The following is an 18,564-nucleotide window of genomic DNA, read 5'->3' as shown; positions in this document are numbered from 1 at the left end:
TAAATTGAATCTGGAAAATAGCATATATCTTTAGATCTTGGCCTTATTTACAGTGATCCAACAATTATATTCTATCCAACAATAGAAAATTATATTGTTTTCTATTGCCTAATTTAATAATTTGTCATGTCTTAATGTATTGTTAAATCTCTAGATAAATTACTTTTACACTAGGTATGGCATACAAGATTTCTGATTTCAGGCATCATCTTCCTTCCCCTCTCATCTCACCATCTTATCCTCCCTCCTTGAATCCCTCTACTCACTCCCCTTTCTTCATCACATCAAGTTTAAACTTCTTGTCCTTCAGTTTCTAGACCCTTCCTCATTCTACTCCCCTTGTCTTTTATCTCATCACCCCACTATCCTCTTTGTTCTGCTGATGATGCCAGTCTTGGTGCCCCATTTTTCTGCTTCTCCCACAACTATCTCCACAGTTCCTTCTACATCATTCTGTATATGTGGAGCACCCTGCCAGTGCTGGTCAGCAAAGCCACTGTCCTCACCTCATACAAATTCATCCACAATACCTGCAAGAAATCAGGCAACTGAAACCTCTCTTTATTTTTAAAAATCTTCCTTATCCCACCATGCTACCCACTAGCCCTGCTAGCAGAGTGACCATTTAGTCTTACTGGGACTTCCATAATTGCTAAAGGAAAATACACGTGTGCACGCGCGCGCACACACAACTTTTAAAATACTGGTCTTTTATAAGGCATTTTTATTATTTTAATATTTGTTTATGGTAGCACCAAAAGATCTGTTGTAACTCTTGCTTACAAACATAATAATAGGCATAGTCACTGTGCCACAGAGCTTACAACGGAAGGACTCATTGCTGCAGTTAGATCTGTGTTGAATCCATACAGATCCTACTGTAATCAATGCGACTTTGCAGAGGAAGATCTGGATATAGTATCAGGACCTAAATTTCTCTTAAATAGTGGTTTGGGCTTATTTCAGGAGCGGTTGCAGACAATACAAAATTACTCAAGATAATTAAGTCAAAGCTGGCTGTGAAGAGTTAAAAATGGCAATAAAATGGCAGATACAATTCAGTATTGATAAATGCAAAGTAATGCACACTGAAAAATAATCCCAGCTATACGTACAAAATAATGGGATCTAAATTAGCTGTTACCACTCAAGAAAAAGATCTTGGAGTCCCAACAGTTCTCTGAAAATATCAACTCAGTATTCAGTGGCAGTCAAAAAGCTAACAGGAACCATTAGGAAAGAGAGAGAGAGTAAAACAGAAAATATAATGCCACTATATAAGTCCATGGTATGCTCACATCTTGAATACTGTGTGTGTAGTTCTGGTTGCTCCCTCTCAAAAAAAGATGTATTAGAATTGAAAAAGTGCAGAAAATGGCAACAGAAATGATTAGAAGTATAGAATAGCTTCCTTACAAGGAGAGATTAAAAAGACTAGGACTGTTCAAGCTTCAAAAAGAGACGACTAAGGGGAGGATATGATGGAGGTCTATAAAATCATGAATGCTATGGAGCAAGTAAATAGGAAAGTTTATTTACCTCTTCACATAACACAAGAACTAGAGTTCAGCTGATGAAATTAATAGGCAGCAGGTTTCAAACAAACAAAAGTGCAGTGCAGTCAACCTGCGGAACACATTGCTATGAGATGTTGTGAAGGCCAAAAGTAAAACTGGTTTCAAAAAAGAATTAAGTATGTTCATGGAGGATAGGTTCATCAATGGCTATTAACCAAGATGGTCAGGACACAGCCCCATGCTCTGGGTGTCTGTAAACCTCCAACTGCCAGAAGCTGGGACTAAACAACAAGGGATGGCTGCTTTGAAATTGCCCTGTTCTGTTCATTCTGAAGCATCTGGCACTGGTCACTGTCAGAGACAGGATACTGGGCTAAATGGACAATGGTATGGCTGTTCTTACATTCTTAATTTCTTATGGTTACATCTCTGCAATTAAAGGCAGAGCGCCATTTAAGGTAGTGCTGGCACCCCGCCTTTTTGCATTTGGCCAAAACAAATGGTAAGTGGGGAAAAATTCATTGTAAACATAGATTTCTGAGATCAGGATTGTACACTTACAAGCTCCAGATTCCAGATGTAGGTGAATCATTACAATATTGCTCATAAAATGACAACTGGCTGCTTTTACACTTCTGTAAAGGTCAAGAGCTTGTTGTGTTTTTAAAGGCAGGTCCTTCAGTGAGAGAAAGTGGATCAGAATTGAGGCAGAAAATGTATCATTGATCTGTGACATGTGCTTTATTTCCTTATGAATACAGGAATACACTAAGGCCAATATATTGTAAAGCGAGTAATTTAACACTTCTGGCTATGGTACTAGAAAAGAAAGTGGAATAGTGGAATCATGGAATGAATGGCAGTCACACTGACCAGGGAAATATCTAAATGTCCTTGCCTTTGTTATTTAGTCTGACAGTCTTTTATGCTGTCACTTTCCACTTTTGTTCCCATCTCATGTTTTGTTGTATTTGTGTCTGTTTATCCTTTCTTTAGCTCGTAAGCAGGAGATTATCAAGGTTACTGAGCAGCTGATTGAAGCTATCAACAATGGGGACTTTGAAGCTTACACGTAAGTTGACTCATTTTGCAAGAGACAAGATGAGATAAATGTATAAAAATGTTGAGGAAACACAGAACCTGATTCACTGCTGTATTGCACAAGTCACATACTGGTATAACAGCAGATTTCAGTAGCGTTATATTAGGATAAACATGGAATAACACCATAGTGAATCAGACCCATTATTGCTACATAACATATGCAGTGATCTCTTTCATCAGGCAGAGAGGAGAGAATGTTCATGATTTAAAATCTAAGAATCAAGATCAAAATACACTGGAAAGCTGTTTTAAGAGAAACATTTCAGTATAAGCAGAGGTTCACTGTCACCAGAATTCTATCTGTTGCACTGTAATACATTAATGCCACTTGGGACTTATGGTTCATTTACATAGAGAGCTAGTACATAGCAAGCCTGGGTGTGAATTTGCAGCACACTCACCTGCCATGCACTAACTGGCCATGTAGACCCTGCTACCAAGCACTAAAAGTTATGTAATGCACTTTGACATACCCCTACCCTTTTCATTTCACATAGCAGCACATCAATGTGCACTATGGAACTTCTATTTGTGGTAGTAGGGTCCATGTGGCCAGTTATTTTCTCTGTGTTTACAAGCATTTCCATTCTACAGTATTTCACTTAAAACTGTGTGTCACTGTGTAAGTGGAACTATTTTGTCTCCAGAATTGGTGGGGACAGACACTTTCCCCTGCAGTGTCACAAGACCACTCCAATCACTGCAACCCCCCAAAAGTTACAGCATAAGTTCCTTTCTCTCCACACTCCCTTAAAAAATTAAATAAAAAAAGCAAGACCTCAAGCACTTACTTTGGCCTTCTCCTGCCTCTCTCTGACTGCTTCCCATTGCGTGCTGCACCAGTGTTACTTTGCAAAAAGAACAGGAGTACTTGTGGCACCTTAGAGACTAACAAATTTATTTGAGCATAAGGTTTCGTGGGCCCACTTCATTGGATGCCCTACTTCGGAAATTTTGTTCAGGACCCAAAAAAATTCTGCTTCAAGAACTAATTCCATTTTTAAAATAACCTTATGGCCAGTTCTGTTGTTTCTTTACTCCAACCCATTAAATGTATTTGGAACGAAAACAAATTATATTTTGTTTAAAGTTAAAGGTGTAGAGCTAAAGACACTGTTTCAGCTCATGAAGAGCTAAAGGTTCTAGAATAGTTGAAATAGGGAGGTAATACTCCTATGAGACAGTGACAAATTACCAGTAATGTGCCTTTGCCTGGTATGAGCACTTTATAGCCTTTGACTGTTACAAAAACTGTTGTACAAAAATATCAAATGGAAGTTTGCTCAAAACTTTTCTGTTTTGCAGCATGGCAAAACTCAAGCCTTAGAAACATCTAACCAAAATTAAATTACCATTTAAACATTGGTAGCAACATTGGTTTTAGACTTAACATATCATGGGGGAGATTTTCAAAGGCACAAATAACAGCTGAATATCTAAGTCCTATGACTTCCAGTAGGATTTAGATGCCTAACGTCCATTTATGGCTTTGAAAATGTATCTTCTGGCCAAACACCAAAAGAAAATTTTAGGTGAAATGCTGATCCTATAGAAGTCAATGGCAAAAATACCACTGATTTCATTGGGACCAAGATTTCATCCTTCATGCCTATATGTGTTGTGTTTCATTCCAGCATGATGCAGTATATAATTTATGTTCCCTGTTGGAATGACACATAGGAAAGCAAGACAGACAGAAATGGTAATGCCCATGTTTATCAATGGATCACAGAATTTCACATACATCATATTTCTGCTTCACAGGCTGATTTGTATGAGGTCATATGCCTTTGAGGTCAAGCATGCTCTGCAGTAGGGCAAACTGGATGGAGGATAAGGAACCTTTGTTCTGGGTTATCATGAAACAAATAGAATGCCACCTCATTTAAATCTCAGAGTTGGAAGGCTGTTTTATTGTTTGTGTTAATTGTCAAAACAGTGGACATTACAATGGCAAATAGTATTCTTGTGGGAAAAGTCTCCAATTAGAAATTTTTCATCATTCCTGGGAAACAAGATCCATGGGAATAATGGCTTTATGAACCCAGCTCTACTTGCCATAAGAGAGGAAAATCTGGAAAGGAAAAAAAAGCATGGTAGGAATGGGTGGCTCTTCTTTGAGTAGTGTCCCCATGGGTGCTCTACTTCAGGTGCATGTGCACCCTATGCACCTTTGATCAGAGATTTTCATTAGCAGTGTCCATTCAGCCCACACATGCACTGCTGATATCCTCATGCCCTGCACCGAGTATGGGCAAACCGCCCTCAGTTCCTTCTCAGTCGCCTCGGCTTGAGACTGAGTTTAGCATCTTTGCATTATGCGTGTCTCAACTGTTTGCCGATTTTGTTCTTCTTAGTTTAGTTAGTTAGGTTGTTAGCCAATAGATAAATACTGCGACTATTGAAAGATTGTTTTATTTCCTCTGGGGAAATCCTCCTTGTGAGGGGCATTCCCAGTTCATCAGAGTTTAAAGGTTGCCTCACATGTAGAGAGGCTGTATCACTCAGCGATGGACACTGTAACTGTGTTTCCTCCCTGGAAGAGTCGCACAATCCACAGAAGTGTAACTTCGTTCAGCCCTCAAATCCAAGGCTTGGAAGAACTGGGAAATCAAGATGCAACTGTTAATGATGGATTGATCTCTTCACTCCCCTTTGGAACCAGGTCAGGAGAACCTCATTGTACATCAGTTCCTCGGGGTCTCTTGTGCCCCTTCAACCTCAGCACAACACTCTTCTAGAAAGGGAAAGCCTGAATCCTCCTCTGAATATCCTAAGAGGAGCTCTAATTCTCCTCTTTAAGGAACCCACCTCAAAGAGACCTCACTTTTTGGTAAACGGCCTCAGAGACTTGATCCTCAAAGCTTGGTATTGTTGAGGCGAAGGGCTTCTCCAGAATCAATGAAGCAGGAAAATTCCACAGCTCTAAGAGTAAACATAGCTCTGAGGAGTCTCTGGAGCCATCTAGCAGAGATGGTCAGAGCAAACACAGATTGGTACTGTCGGACTTAAACCCTCTCTTGGTACTTTTATCAGGCTCTTCTGTACTGTGTAAGACTAAGCCTCCATCTACATCAACAATGTCTGTGAAGCGCTCAAAACCATCGGTACCATTCTGTAGGGAGAAGCATACAACGCCAATGGTGCCATAACTCCACTCAGTGCTGTAACCACACTCGGTACTGCAAGACTTTACGTACCAGAAGGACTTACCGGTGACTGCTAACCTGAGTCTCCACTGCTGGCAGGTACTGGGCGTTTCTTGGTGTCAAGAACCTCTTGGTTTCTAGACCCTTTAACATCCCTTTCTTTTCAGTCGCTGCTCCCCATTAAAGTAAGAAGATGGAGACCTCTCTTCGGTATCTTCAATCTCTGTTCAGGGTTCTCCTACATACCCATATATGAACTATCTTTCTCTAAGAGACAAGGAAAATGCCTGGGAACTCATCATTCCTGGTGGGAGCAACCCTGGATGCCATCCCCTCCCTCTTCTGGTCCTCAATGCCTAAATTAGAATCCCTGAGCAGTTTATCACTGACAGGTCTCCAGGGCCCTGACCCTATTCCCTCGGATGATAGGGAGACTCAAGATTCTCCTCCCCAGCAGCAGGAGAAAATGTTCGAGGCTCAAGAGACGTAAGTGAACAAAGAAGCAACCCCCTACAACTACCATCTCTTCTTTTTCACCAGATGGAGGCAGTAATCACTCCTCCTCCATCTATGGCTATGGCAGCCTCAAGACCTCATTAAATAGGTGTCAGACTCCCTTACATATACCTCTTCAGGAGATCAGAGCTGTTGTATATTCTTCACTCTGCAACACCATCCATAGTTGCCCTTCCTATCAACGAGGCTCTGCTGGGACCTGCAAAAATCAGTTGAGAAACCTGCTACAGTAACACCCATGTGAAAAAGAGTCACTAAAAAGTATTATGTTCACATTAACGACTGTGTGTTCCTATTTTCTCACGTTCCACCTGACTCTCTAGTGGTTGATGTGGTGAATGACTGGGGCAAACAACAACAGTATAAGTCTACCCCAGGGCCATCCTTACCCATACACAAAGTATGCAGCTGCGTAGGGAACCAGGAAATTTCCTGGTGCCCCGTGCAGCTGTGTGCTGCTCCAGCCCCTGCTCCGGCTCTTCCCCAGGGCCCCCGCCCGGCTCCGCTCCCACTTTTCACTGCCCCAGCCCTGCCTCTTCCTGACCCTGCTCCGCCCCACCTTGCCTCTTCCCCGCCCCCACTCCCCTGAGGACTCCAGAAGCTGTCAGGCCTGCACTCAGCGGTAAATTGAGCGACCCAGCCCCAGCCTGCTCCACTCCCCTGGCTCCCAGCCACGCCGCTGGTGAGTGCAGCGGGGGGGCAGTTCCCCCCTCCCCCCAGTCTGGGAGCCAGGGGAGCAGAGCAGGCTGGGGCCAGGTCACTCTACTTTCCACAGGAAGTGGCCAGCCCTCCCACCCCCAGCGGTGGCCTGGGGCCAGTCCCCCGTCCAACCCTCCCGCAGAGGCCTGGGGCCAGCCCCCCCATTCCTCCTCCGGACGTCTGGGGCCCAGCACAGCCCCCCTTCTTGCAACAACGTTAGCCACATACAATGCTGATCTGCCTTCCCCGGGAACTCCCTGAGGGAGGGAGCCATTGGGGTGTGACAGTGCCACTATAGCCAGTTGCCTGGGACAGCCCGAGCAGTGGCCAGTGCAGCTGGCCCTGGGTCGCTCCAGCAGTGGCCAGTGTGGCTAGCCGTGGGGTGCCTGAGCATTTGGCCTTGGGGCCCGTTGATCAGGCGGCTTGAAGTCAGCTGCACCAGCCAATGCAGAAGTCAGGGAATCCATGACTTTCATGACCTCTGTGAAAGAATCTCAGCCTTACCTAGGGGTGCTCCACTACCCGTCCTCCTTCCCCTCTGCTTCAGAGTTTCCTTCTGAGACTCAGCAGTGGAGAAGGAACTGAGGGAAGTTTGCCCACGCAGCCTGATATAACCTCAGTGCAGGGCACAAGTTATTAACAGTGCATGCGAGGGCCAACAGACACTGCTAATGAAAATCTCCCATGAAAGGTGCACACCGAAGTGGAGCACCCATAGGGACACACATCTTGGAAGAACTACAGCTACTGCATACAGTGAGTAATCTCTCTTTCTAATCTGGACCTTAATATTCTAGTTGATAGACCGCATTTCTTCAAGCTTTCTTTTCCACATGGCTATAGCACTCATTTTACCATTCCTGCCCCTCTGACTTCTGAAGTCTTTCCTCAGACATCCTCATATGTAGTCTCTCCTTTACTGTTCAGCTTTCTGCTCCATATTGCCTCTGGTATAAAGATTCTCCAATTTTCCCTCAGCGCCATCATAATCATCACTTAGAGCAGGGATTCTTAAGACAAATTTTTCTGAAAATACTTAATTAGCTTTAGGAAAACCAAATAAATATGCACATATACATGTCCAAATCATTGTAATTTATTTATTGCTAGCTAGTAAGTCCGTTGTGAAAAGTGATATTTACAAACATACAAGTCTCACTTTTCACAGCAGACTTACTCAGCCCTGGCAAGCCTGGGAACAAATTAAGCCCTGGAGGGAGGGTCGAGGGAGGCAGTGGGGATCAAGGAAGATGGGGGTGGGGAGCTGGGGAAGGCAGCGGGGGGCTGGAGCCTGAAGCCATGCTGTCAGAGCCCAAAGCCTGCCACTGGAGGATGGGATCCAGGGACGGAGCCCGAAGCCTGCCACTGGCGCCTGAGGCCTGCTGCCACGCAGCCAGAGCCCGGGACTGAACCCAAAGCCCAGTGTCCAGAGCCTGCCACCCCACCACCCCAGGGCTGAAGCCCAAAGCCTGAGCCCCACTGCCCCAGGGAAAGTGGGGAACTCGATGGCTGCCTGTTCCTACAGCATTGTGCCCCAGGTGACTCCAGAGGGAGGCAGGGCCCAATCCCTGCTGGTGGCCACAGTACCAGCAACAAGGGGGTGCATCCAGGAGCAACAGGGAGGAGGAGAGAGAGTTACTTTTCCCACCCCCTCACTCCCCCTCCATCACAGCCCAGGAGGCTGTGGCCGCAAGAAAAGTCCCTGGTGGCTGCATGAAGCCACGGTGGCCACATTTGAGAAACGCTGACTTAGTCTGAATTCCCTCTTGCAGTGAATTGTATGTATTAGGGATAGAAAATTGCAATTTGGGGATTCCTTTGGTTTCAGAGTTATCAAGAAGAAAGCAGTCCTGTGCTGTATCTGAAACTAACTATACATTTGTCATCACTGTTCAATTTTCTCTTCCACAGAAAGATCTGTGATCCAGGCCTTACATCTTTTGAACCTGAAGCTTTGGGGAATCTGGTGGAAGGGATGGACTTTCACAGGTTCTACTTTGAAAATGGTGTGTTTTCCTATTTGATCACATTTAAAATATTTCCAGGTGTGCTTCTCAAATCCAGCTGTTTTTTGTAGCTGCTTATGATGTTTTTGAAATTTCATTTTGAATTATGCAGTATAAAATACTTTAAACTTGCTTAGAAACCATGGGGAACTTTTTATTGTGGAGGGAATTGTCAAGTTCATGTAATATCTTTTTGAGGAGAGGGGTATGGAGGGACGGCTAAAAGGTAAATAGGGTTGGAAGGCAAGTGATTCCCACTCTGTTTTTCAGAGCTAGAGGGGCTGAATACCACAGCACTGGGCACATTTGAAAAGTCTGCAGTGATGGACAAACTGATCACCATTAAAAAGTCAGCATTTCCTAACAGTTGATCATTATTCTTTCTTACTGTAAGTCTAAGGAAAAACTATAGTCACTGTGCTGATTCACACTAGCTGAAGCACTGGCCTCATGACTCTCTTAATGGTGATCACAGCACGTCAGTTGGTGGATTTAATACAACCATGTCAGCTTCAGAAAATAAAAGCTACACTGCTTACTTGTTCATACCATGGACGATCAGGTACTATAGATGACATAGTTTCAGAACAGATTTGAAACTCAAAGGGAGGCTGATCGTGGTATAAATTAACTAATGAAATTGATTTTCTCATCCAGCAATTTCTGAATGAGAAATGTCAGGGCACAAGACTCGCTCCAGGGACTCCTAAATTCTAATCTCAAATCTGAGATGGACTCCCATTCTGTCTTGTGAACACATCATTGAATTTCAGTGCCTCAGTTTCCCCATCTGTACAGATATTAATGAAGTGGTTGTGGTGGTGGTTGTTTATTTAGTATCAGAGGGGTAGCTGTGTTAGTCTGGATCTGTAAAAGCAGCAAAGAATCCTGTGGCACCTTACAGACTAACAAACGTTTTGCAGCATGAGCATTTGCAGATGAACTGAAGCTCAGCGGTTTCTCTTTGAAGTCTTGTCCTGAAGTTTTGTTGCTGCAGGATGGCCACCTGAAGATCTGCTATTGTGTGGCCAGGGAGGTTGAAGTGTTCTCCTACAGGTTTTTGTATATTGCCATTCCTAATATCTGATTTGCCATTCCTAATATCTGATTTGCCATTCCTAATATCTGATTTGTGTCCATTTATCCTTTTCTCTACGGAAAAGGATAAATGGACACAATAGCAGATCTTAAGGTGGCCATCCTGCAGCAAAAAAACTTCAGGACCAGACTTTAAAGAGAAACTGCTGAGCTTCAGTTCATCTGCAAATTTGACACCATCAGCTCAGGATTAAACAAAGACTGTGAATGGCTTGCCAACTACAGAACCAGTTTCTCCTCCCTTGGTTTTCACACCTCAACTGCTAGAACAGGGCCTCATCCTCTCTGATTGAACTAACCTCGTTATCTCTAGCTTGCTTCTTGCTTGCATATATATACCTGTCCCTGGATATTTCCACTACTTGCATCCGACGAAGTGGGTATTCACCCACGAAAGCTCATGCTGCAAAACGTCTGTTAGTCTATAAGGTGCCACAGGATTCTTTGCTGCGTTTATTTAGTAAAAAAATGTCCTGGGTAAGGATTCAGATTACTTAAAAACATAGAATATTAGGGTTGGAAGAGACTTCAGGATGTCATCTAGCTCAAAGCAGGACCAACCCCAACTAAATCATCCCAGCCAGGGCTTTGTCAAGCCAGGCCTTAAAAACCTCTAAAGATAGAGATTTCACTTCCTCCCTGGGTAACCCATTCCTGTGGGTTACTGTCTAACGTACTTTGAAATGAGAACTGCAAGCATTTAGCGTGTTCTCCTTAGTGCTAAGGTCTATAGGCCCTTTACAATGGGTACTTCAGCCTGCTTGCAGCTTGGGGGCAGAACCAGACCCGTCAGTCACTGGTGACAGGGGAATGTCCTGCCCTCTGAAGTTGCCTCCAGTTTCCTCCCTCCACTCCCCTGTGGCTGATAGCTCAGCTAGACACGCCCTGTTCCAGGGCTTTTGGGAAGGAAATTCCAAACTTGATTTCAAGTTTGTAGACTAACAGTGCAGCTCAATAATGTGTCCATCAAATTCCCAGCTGTGTCCCAGGGCTGTGTTTGATTCTGGGAGAGATTGTCCTCTCACCTTCACTCCCTTTCTGAGGTGTTTGGAGCCCCTAGGGGCCCCCACAGGTTTCAGGCAGAGAGCTAGGCCGAGAAAAGTGAGAGACAAAAGGAAGGGTTTGTGTCTCCTGCTTTCTCCTTATCGAGGGTCTAGTTGGGGAGCTTGGCCAGCTCTGTGGGCAGAGAGCAGTTTTCCTCACAGCCCAGGCTGGGTGGGGTGAACTCAGCCTCCTCCACCCAGCTAGAAAGGAAACAGGCAGGATGGGAAAAGAACTGACTCTGGAGTACATCTCTCCTATCTCCATAACAGTAGTCAAGCCAGAAGAACAGCATGCCAGAAGCACATAGGATCCTGTGGTTGGATCCACTCACAACAGACTGGTATTTGTGCAGAAATGGGAGTTGGCCCAGGTTGTGATATTGGTGGGAAAAGTGGAATTTCAGGATTTGCTTGTTTTTCATACCACTGCGTCACAACCTACCCCTTCTGTGAACAGACACTAGTCTGGTGCATGTGGATCCAACCACAGAATCCCATGTACTTCTAAACCCCAGGTCATGGGTAATGGTCACTGTTCCTAATTCTGGGTCTCTCAGGCACACTACCCAGTGCAGACCCCGTGTCTGACACTCTTCTTGGGCAGTGAGACTCTGGAGTCCAGCTGCCTTAGACCCTAGAACCAGTGTCCCCCGCCTAACCCCCCCAGTGCTTAGTCACATTCTCCCAGAGTCCACCTGGCTGTGGGAGCTCTGGTTTCTTGATTAACTCCTTCAGGGGCAATGTGGAAGGAAGACAAACTTAGCAAAGGGATTTGTTAACCACAGGCATTTTGCTCTTAAACAGCACAAGAGTTTCAGATCTTTGGAAAATAACAAACAGTTCTGAATGTGCTCCCTTTAAGTCTGATCTCCCCACTTCTTTGAGTCTGAAGTCAGTGTGCACAGGCTAGGGAGCCCTTCCTGCTTTGTCTTTCCTCCTGCCCTTTCCTTCTGACATGCAGCAAGAGACTAACCCTTTGCTCAGAGTAGCAGCTAGCTTTTAATAACAGCCTTTGTTTCTCTTGGTGCATGTCTCTTTCCACTGAGGAAATTCCATGTTCCACCCCCCTACTCTCCCCACATCAACTTCCTTGTAGAGAGACCTTCAAAGACCATGGCCTTACCAGTAGAAGACCCATTGTTCCATAGAAAAAGGTTATTCAACATTGATGGCTCTCGATTGCTTTGTCTCTACTTCTCAGACATAGTCTTTCTACTAGGAGTCAAGTCCCTATTGCAAAATGGATGCTCTAATCCACAAAGACTGCTACAGAGCAAAGTAGAGCCCTGAAACAAAACTGGGTCACAAAACAACATGGAGTTCACAATATGACACACACAGATCCCAAATCACAGAAAGTAATTCTGTTTTTAAATGTCTTTTTACTACATTTTCTAAAGTACAAAGAAGTATAACCACATAAATAAAGCATTTGGTAACAGCTTTCACTACTGCACTAGAACCATCAAACGATACATATAAAACAAATCAAGATCACTTTGGATAATAATCATGTTGAAATCTGGCCAAAGACTTTGATGAGATCATTTCAACAAAGGTAGCGCATAAGAAATAAGAAATGCCAACTAAAAAAAATAAAAGAAGGAAATTTATAGCTGGGAGGAATCAGAGATAGGAATAATGCAAATATATTACTGTGAGCAGAATTCAGGTGCTAACTAATGAGATTCATCCCGTGACCTCACTTTTAAAAGTGAACAACAAAGTGAACAAAGGAAAGGGAACAATATAATTACACATCCTTCTTTTATGTCTTTATTATGGCAAGACATCTTGAAACTGATCAGGGTTGAAAAGCAGACAATTATTGTAACTTATTTGGCAGATTAGTATAGACCACAGTTATTTTGGAATGATTTTCTGATAGAAGAGAGGAGAACATGCTTCCTTTCTGTAGTGCCACTCCCTTCCCACTGCTGCAACTTTTTGTGCTAGTTTTGCTTGCTTATCAGTAAAACAGTGGTTAGTATTTAGCATCTGCCAATCTTGATATATTTACATACCATTTTCAGTACTGAGAGACATGGCTAACTCTGTTGGTTTACTTGGGGAAAAACTGATTTTGTGTGTGTTTCCCCCCATAGCTTTGTCCAAGGGTAATAAGCCAATCCACACCATTATCCTCAATCCCCATGTCCATCTTGTGGGCGATGATGCTGCCTGCATTGCATACATACGGCTGACGCAGTACATGGACGGAAGTGGAATGCCAAAAACTATGCAGTCCGAGGAGACCCGGGTCTGGCACCGCCGTGATGGCAAATGGCAGAATGTTCATTTTCACTGTTCAGGGTCACCAACAGTACCAATCAAGTAAGAAATCTATCCAAACAGTATTAACTACGGGGTAAGGATGTCCTGTGTTATGTAGGAGGTCAGACTAGATGATCTAAACGTCCTTTCTGGCCTTAAACTCTAAAACTTTCACTCTCTTGAAAGTAGCATTGCAGTGTAACTTCTGCACTGTCAATTCTGAAAAGTCTGTTTAATAATTCAGTATGCTGCATACAGTATTAGTGCAAATATTTGTAATAATTTGTATTATTTGTTTACAATCATGCCCATTTAAGCTTAGGACTTCACTGTGCTGGGTGTTGTACGTACACATAGTAAGAACATGTACAAGTACATACACATAGACAGTGTCTGCTCTGAAGAGTTTCAATAGTTTTAATTTTAGGCCTCCTCTTCACAAAGGAAGTTTGCCCCAGTGTAACTCAGCTGATGTGGTTACACTACCACTAACATAGACGCGCTGCCTCAATACAAAGTCGGGCTTACACTAGTGCAGGTTACTTTAGTAAATCCCTGGATTGAGCGTCACAAGTGTCAGCAGCACTTTCTACCTGTGCAGCATGTCTACATGCAGGGGTTTACAATGGTGTAATCACATTGCTGTAATTACTTTGGTGGAAGCTTCTTTAATGTAGACAGGCCCTGAAACAAGACACAAAAGGGCCATAACAAATACAGTCCAAGGGGACTGGCAGGAAGTAAAGAGAGAGAAATGATAGGAAACATATAATTATTTAGATCCGGCTGGAAAATTTCAACAAAAACAAAAAGTTGATGAAAAATGAAAATGTTAGCAATTTTCCTGTTTTCCAGCTAGCCCTAGTGCTTACACATACTAGCCATGTACATAGCTAGATGATTTAGAATCAGATTATTTACTTTATAAATTATAAGATACAAATAAGAATCATAAATTCTTCTCTTCCCCCCTTTACACTTTCCTATTGAGTGAGCTGGTCAGTTCTCACTGCTTCAGTTACTATGTCTGTGTGGTTGATGTTCAAATCTCTCCCTCTATTTGTGGTCTATCCCACTGTGTTCAGGCATCTCTAAGTATCTTCTGATATTGCATCCTTGGAATCATAGCAGCTTAGGGTATGGCTACACTTGCAGCTGTACAGCGCTGGGAGTTAAACCTGTCTTCGTACAGCTGAGTAGGGAAAGTGCTGCAGTCTGTCCACACTGACAGCTACCAACGCACTGTCGTGGCCACATTTGCAGCGGCATTGGGAGTAGTGCATTATGGGCAGCTATCCCAGCATTCAAGTGGCTGCAACGTGCTTTTCAAAAGTGGGGGTGGGGTGGAGTGTGACAGGGAGTGTGGGGCGGAGAGAGAGTGGATTTTTGGAGTGCTGACAGTGTGTCAGCACCCTGCCTTGCAAGTTCCAACCCCCCTCCCTCCTCCACCCCTCTCTCACTCACTGAAAGCAAACAGCAGCTGTTTGGTTTTTTTCTCACAGACCAGATAAGCAGCCGCTCCCCGAAACGGACCCTTCCCCTCCCCCCCGCGCCGCCTCTCTCTTCAAGCAAACATTAGCTGTGGGCATTCCAAAGGGAGCCCCCCACCTGCCTCTACTCGTTCACAGCAAACAGTAGCTGTGTTTGTTTTTTTGATAAGCAGCTCCCAGAGCCCGGAGTTCACAACAAAACAAAGAGAGGCATCACAATAAAACAAGGAGAGGAATCTTCACTTAAAAGGATTATGGGGAGTTTCCGGAGGTCAATCACTGCGTGATAAGGTTACTCCCCGTTTACACTGGAGCACCAGCGTCTCAGCCACTCCGCAGCAGCTGTTATTCCTCTCGGGGAGGTGGAGTACCTGCAGCGCTGTAGCCACGGAGATTCAGCACTGTATGTGCCTTGCCAGTGTGAACGGGGAGTGAGTTACAGCGCTGTGGGCGGCTTTATTGCGCTGTAACTCTCAAGTGTAGCGAAGGCCTTAGACTCAGCATGCAAAATACTGAATTCCTCAGGCTGGATCCTCAGTTGTGTAAATCATGTTTGTCCATTGATCCCATAGCTACATCACGTTGTACCAGCTGAGGTTCTGGCCCCTCGTCTTTCCTCTCAACCCTCTGCTTTTCCCCCACTCATTAATGTAATTTACACCACTGCTCTCCCCATGATTCAGGCTTGCAAACTGCAGCCCTGTCTACATTAAGAAAATTCCTATTGGTGCAACAGTATCAGTGTGTCAACTCCTAATGTAGACATGCTATACCATTGCAGCTTACTTTTGGTATGTTCCCAAATTAAGCTGCACTGTAGCAGCACATCTACATTTGAAGATTGCACATCAATGTACTTACACCAGTGTGAATTTCCTTGATGGAGGCAGTTTCTGAGATTGCAAACTTGGATGACAAGGCCTCAGTGTTACTTTAGACTCCTCTTTCTACCTCCAGGATGTCGCTAAATCCTTTGGCTCTTCCTCTACCACATCTCAAAAATCCATCCTTTCCATCCTCACAGCTAAAAAGTGCTTGTATGCATTTCCTTTGGTGATCTCCTACCTTGACTGCAACAATCTCCTTCTCCCATAGCCTCCCTGTTTTCCACACTGCCCCAGCTAGTCTATCCAAAATTGCTCTTGTAATAATCCATTTTGTCTGCTCCTTTCACAACTTTGATTCCCTCAGTTGTCTTCCTATCATCTCTGGTATCACGTTCAAGCCTCTTGTCCTCACTCTCAAGGCTCTGCCTCAGTCCATTTATGTCTACAGCTCTGCTCTCATTTCTTTATTTTTTTATTCTTTCTAATTTTCCTTTCCCACGTAACTTCGCTATTATGTTTCTCCCACTTATGCCTTTGTTCTATTCTTTATACCTGGCATTCTCACCTTGCCTTTTGCATCAATTACCTTCCCTCCTTACAACATGCTTCTTCCACATAGCCTTGCAATGTCAATCTGTCAACCAATGAAATATAGTGATAGAACAAAGTGGTGTTAAACTTTAAAAAGGAATGAAATGCTGTTTTTAGAGAAACCCATCGCCTGGCTTTATAATCTATTAATCTGTATGCTTGTACCATAGTGTTTATTTTAAAATGTAAACCCATTGGTGGCAGGCGCATTGTCTTTCTCTGTTTTGCACAGCTCCAAACACACTGCCAGTGCTTAACAAAGTATATTTAGTGTAACAGAAAAGGAGAGATTTTGGTGGTTATAAGACACAGGTTTTACATTGGAGGGATATGTGGAATAGGTCTGCCCCATCTCATGTTGGGGGCCAAAAGCATAAATGACAAAGTCCTGAAAGGATTAGTATCTAAGAATCAATATTTCATCCTGATACTCACTGAAAAACATGGGTTCCTACCAGGATGACAGGAACTAGATTATGGAAAATTTTAGTCCTTTCCATTTTAACTTTTCTGCTTGTACGTATTTTGCTAAGTACTTAGAGAGAACCGAGTAGTTTCATACATACACACATTCATAGAAGTAAGGCCAGAAGGAAGATTAATGACCATTTAGTTTAATGACCATCTACCACCTGCATAACTAGAATTTTGCCTAGTAATTCCTGCAAACCGTAGATTCTACAGCTTTGGGAGTAAATGATCGATGTGGGGTATAGTATTTTAATGAGGCTCACCATTTTTAACTTATGCAACATGAGTAACACATAGAAGTCACTTTCTACAAACCTTCCTGGTTATCTTTTATAAGGTCTTGGAATTTACCATCAATTCTGACAGAGAATATAGCAATGCAAACATATCTCCATTCTAGAGCCTCACAAAAGTGGAATTCCACAGAACCATATCCTTATTATTTCTTTTTTTCTTGGATTTAGAATACTTGCACTCCATCAGATATAGATCTATCATTATAAGAATATTTATTAATGTTATATTTTCCATTCATTAATACACTTTGTAATACATAGTAAATCTTACTCACACTGGCTGAAGAAAAAGATTTCAAATACAATAAAATTACAAAAGTAATCAGCTATTGTCTTCCACCTTTGCGGGAATATGTTTCACTGGATTGTGTCAAATCAGCTTGGGCAAGCACAGTGGCTGATTTGTCAAGACTGCAGTGATGAATGCATATTAAATCTGAGGCCAGAACTCAGCTCCTATGCTGCTGTATACACACAGAGATGTTTCTCTTCGACATGAATTCATTTGGCTCATAAAATGGCCACAAACTTAGATTATTTTTTAACTGAGTCAAGAAAATTACTGAAAAGCTTTGGTTTCCATCTGTTCCACTGCTTGTATCTACAGAAGTGGTACGTTTGATGAGAGATTATCTCTGTTAACTTTCTCTGTGTTCAGTATTCTTATGATTTAGTTCTTTTAGCTTATTTTTGCAAAACTACTGAACAGATGTGCACACACACACAGAAGAGTAGTCTCCTGGTCTCAGCATGGAATTAGCAGCCATGGGACTACTGGGTCTGAAACTGATTCCAAAGGCCAAATTCAGACATGATGTAATACTTCACTAGATTCCCTTGTACCCATTTATCAGTGTATAAGGGAATCTAAGTTGTTTTAAATTACATACTGAGGAGCCAAAAGAAGGCTTAAGTAAGGATTTTGTTTTGTGATTGTATAGCACCTAGCACAATGGGACCGTGGTGCATGACTAGGGCTCCTAGGCACTAGGGTAATACAAATAATTAATAATGATATTGATAATAATATTGAGTGGCCTACTCTAAATATTCTTACACATTCCTGTTAGTTTCTTTTCCTCTTACCCACCTCTTCTGGCCCTTCTGCATGAAAATGATATCAGCTCACACTCCCTGACATTCACAACTTACTGGGCCAAATTCAAAGGTGGTGTGTAAAGTGGGGATGTAAATGATATATTGTTTAGTTGTATGTGAATCTGTTAGTCATTATAAGTTTTTGTAATATGCACACTGACAGTACCATAAAGTGGTGTAAAATATACCAATTTAGATGCCCTTTGGACTGACTACAGCTCAGTTCTGAACTTAATCCCTTCTGTGGACTTAGGCAAGTCAGTAAAGCTTTCTGCCTGAGTTTCCCATTCTCTAAAGTAAGGATACTTTTAACTAACCTCCTGGCATGTAGTGAAGGTTAATTGGTGTTTATAAAGTGATTTGAAGAGTGAAAGAACAATGTAAG

The 18,564-nt window shown here is 43.1% G+C and overlaps 1 protein-coding gene across 13 annotated transcripts in view; it reads left to right on the top strand.

Moving 5' to 3' along the window:
- Positions 1 to 18,564, top strand: part of CAMK2D (calcium/calmodulin dependent protein kinase II delta) — a 278,028-nt gene that overhangs the window by 238,064 nt on the left and 21,400 nt on the right. For 10 of the 13 annotated variants that reach the window (XM_045017932.1, XM_045017931.1, XM_045017923.1 and 7 more), the window contains 3 exons: positions 2,514 to 2,589; positions 8,897 to 8,991; positions 13,238 to 13,466. In XM_045017932.1, coding sequence (XP_044873867.1) covers positions 2,514 to 2,589; positions 8,897 to 8,991; positions 13,238 to 13,466 — 400 coding nt within the window. Of the gene's footprint in view, positions 1 to 2,513; positions 2,590 to 8,896; positions 8,992 to 13,237; positions 13,471 to 18,564 lie in introns of those variants that run through there. The other 3 variants (XM_045017933.1, XM_045017934.1, XM_045017928.1) reach the window with 1 other exon arrangement.

This window comes from Mauremys mutica, chromosome 5 (genome assembly GCF_020497125.1).
Source record: "Mauremys mutica isolate MM-2020 ecotype Southern chromosome 5, ASM2049712v1, whole genome shotgun sequence".
NCBI classification, from domain to species: Eukaryota; Metazoa; Chordata; order Testudines; family Geoemydidae; genus Mauremys; species Mauremys mutica.
This window is presented reverse-complemented; position numbering and strand designations above follow the sequence as displayed.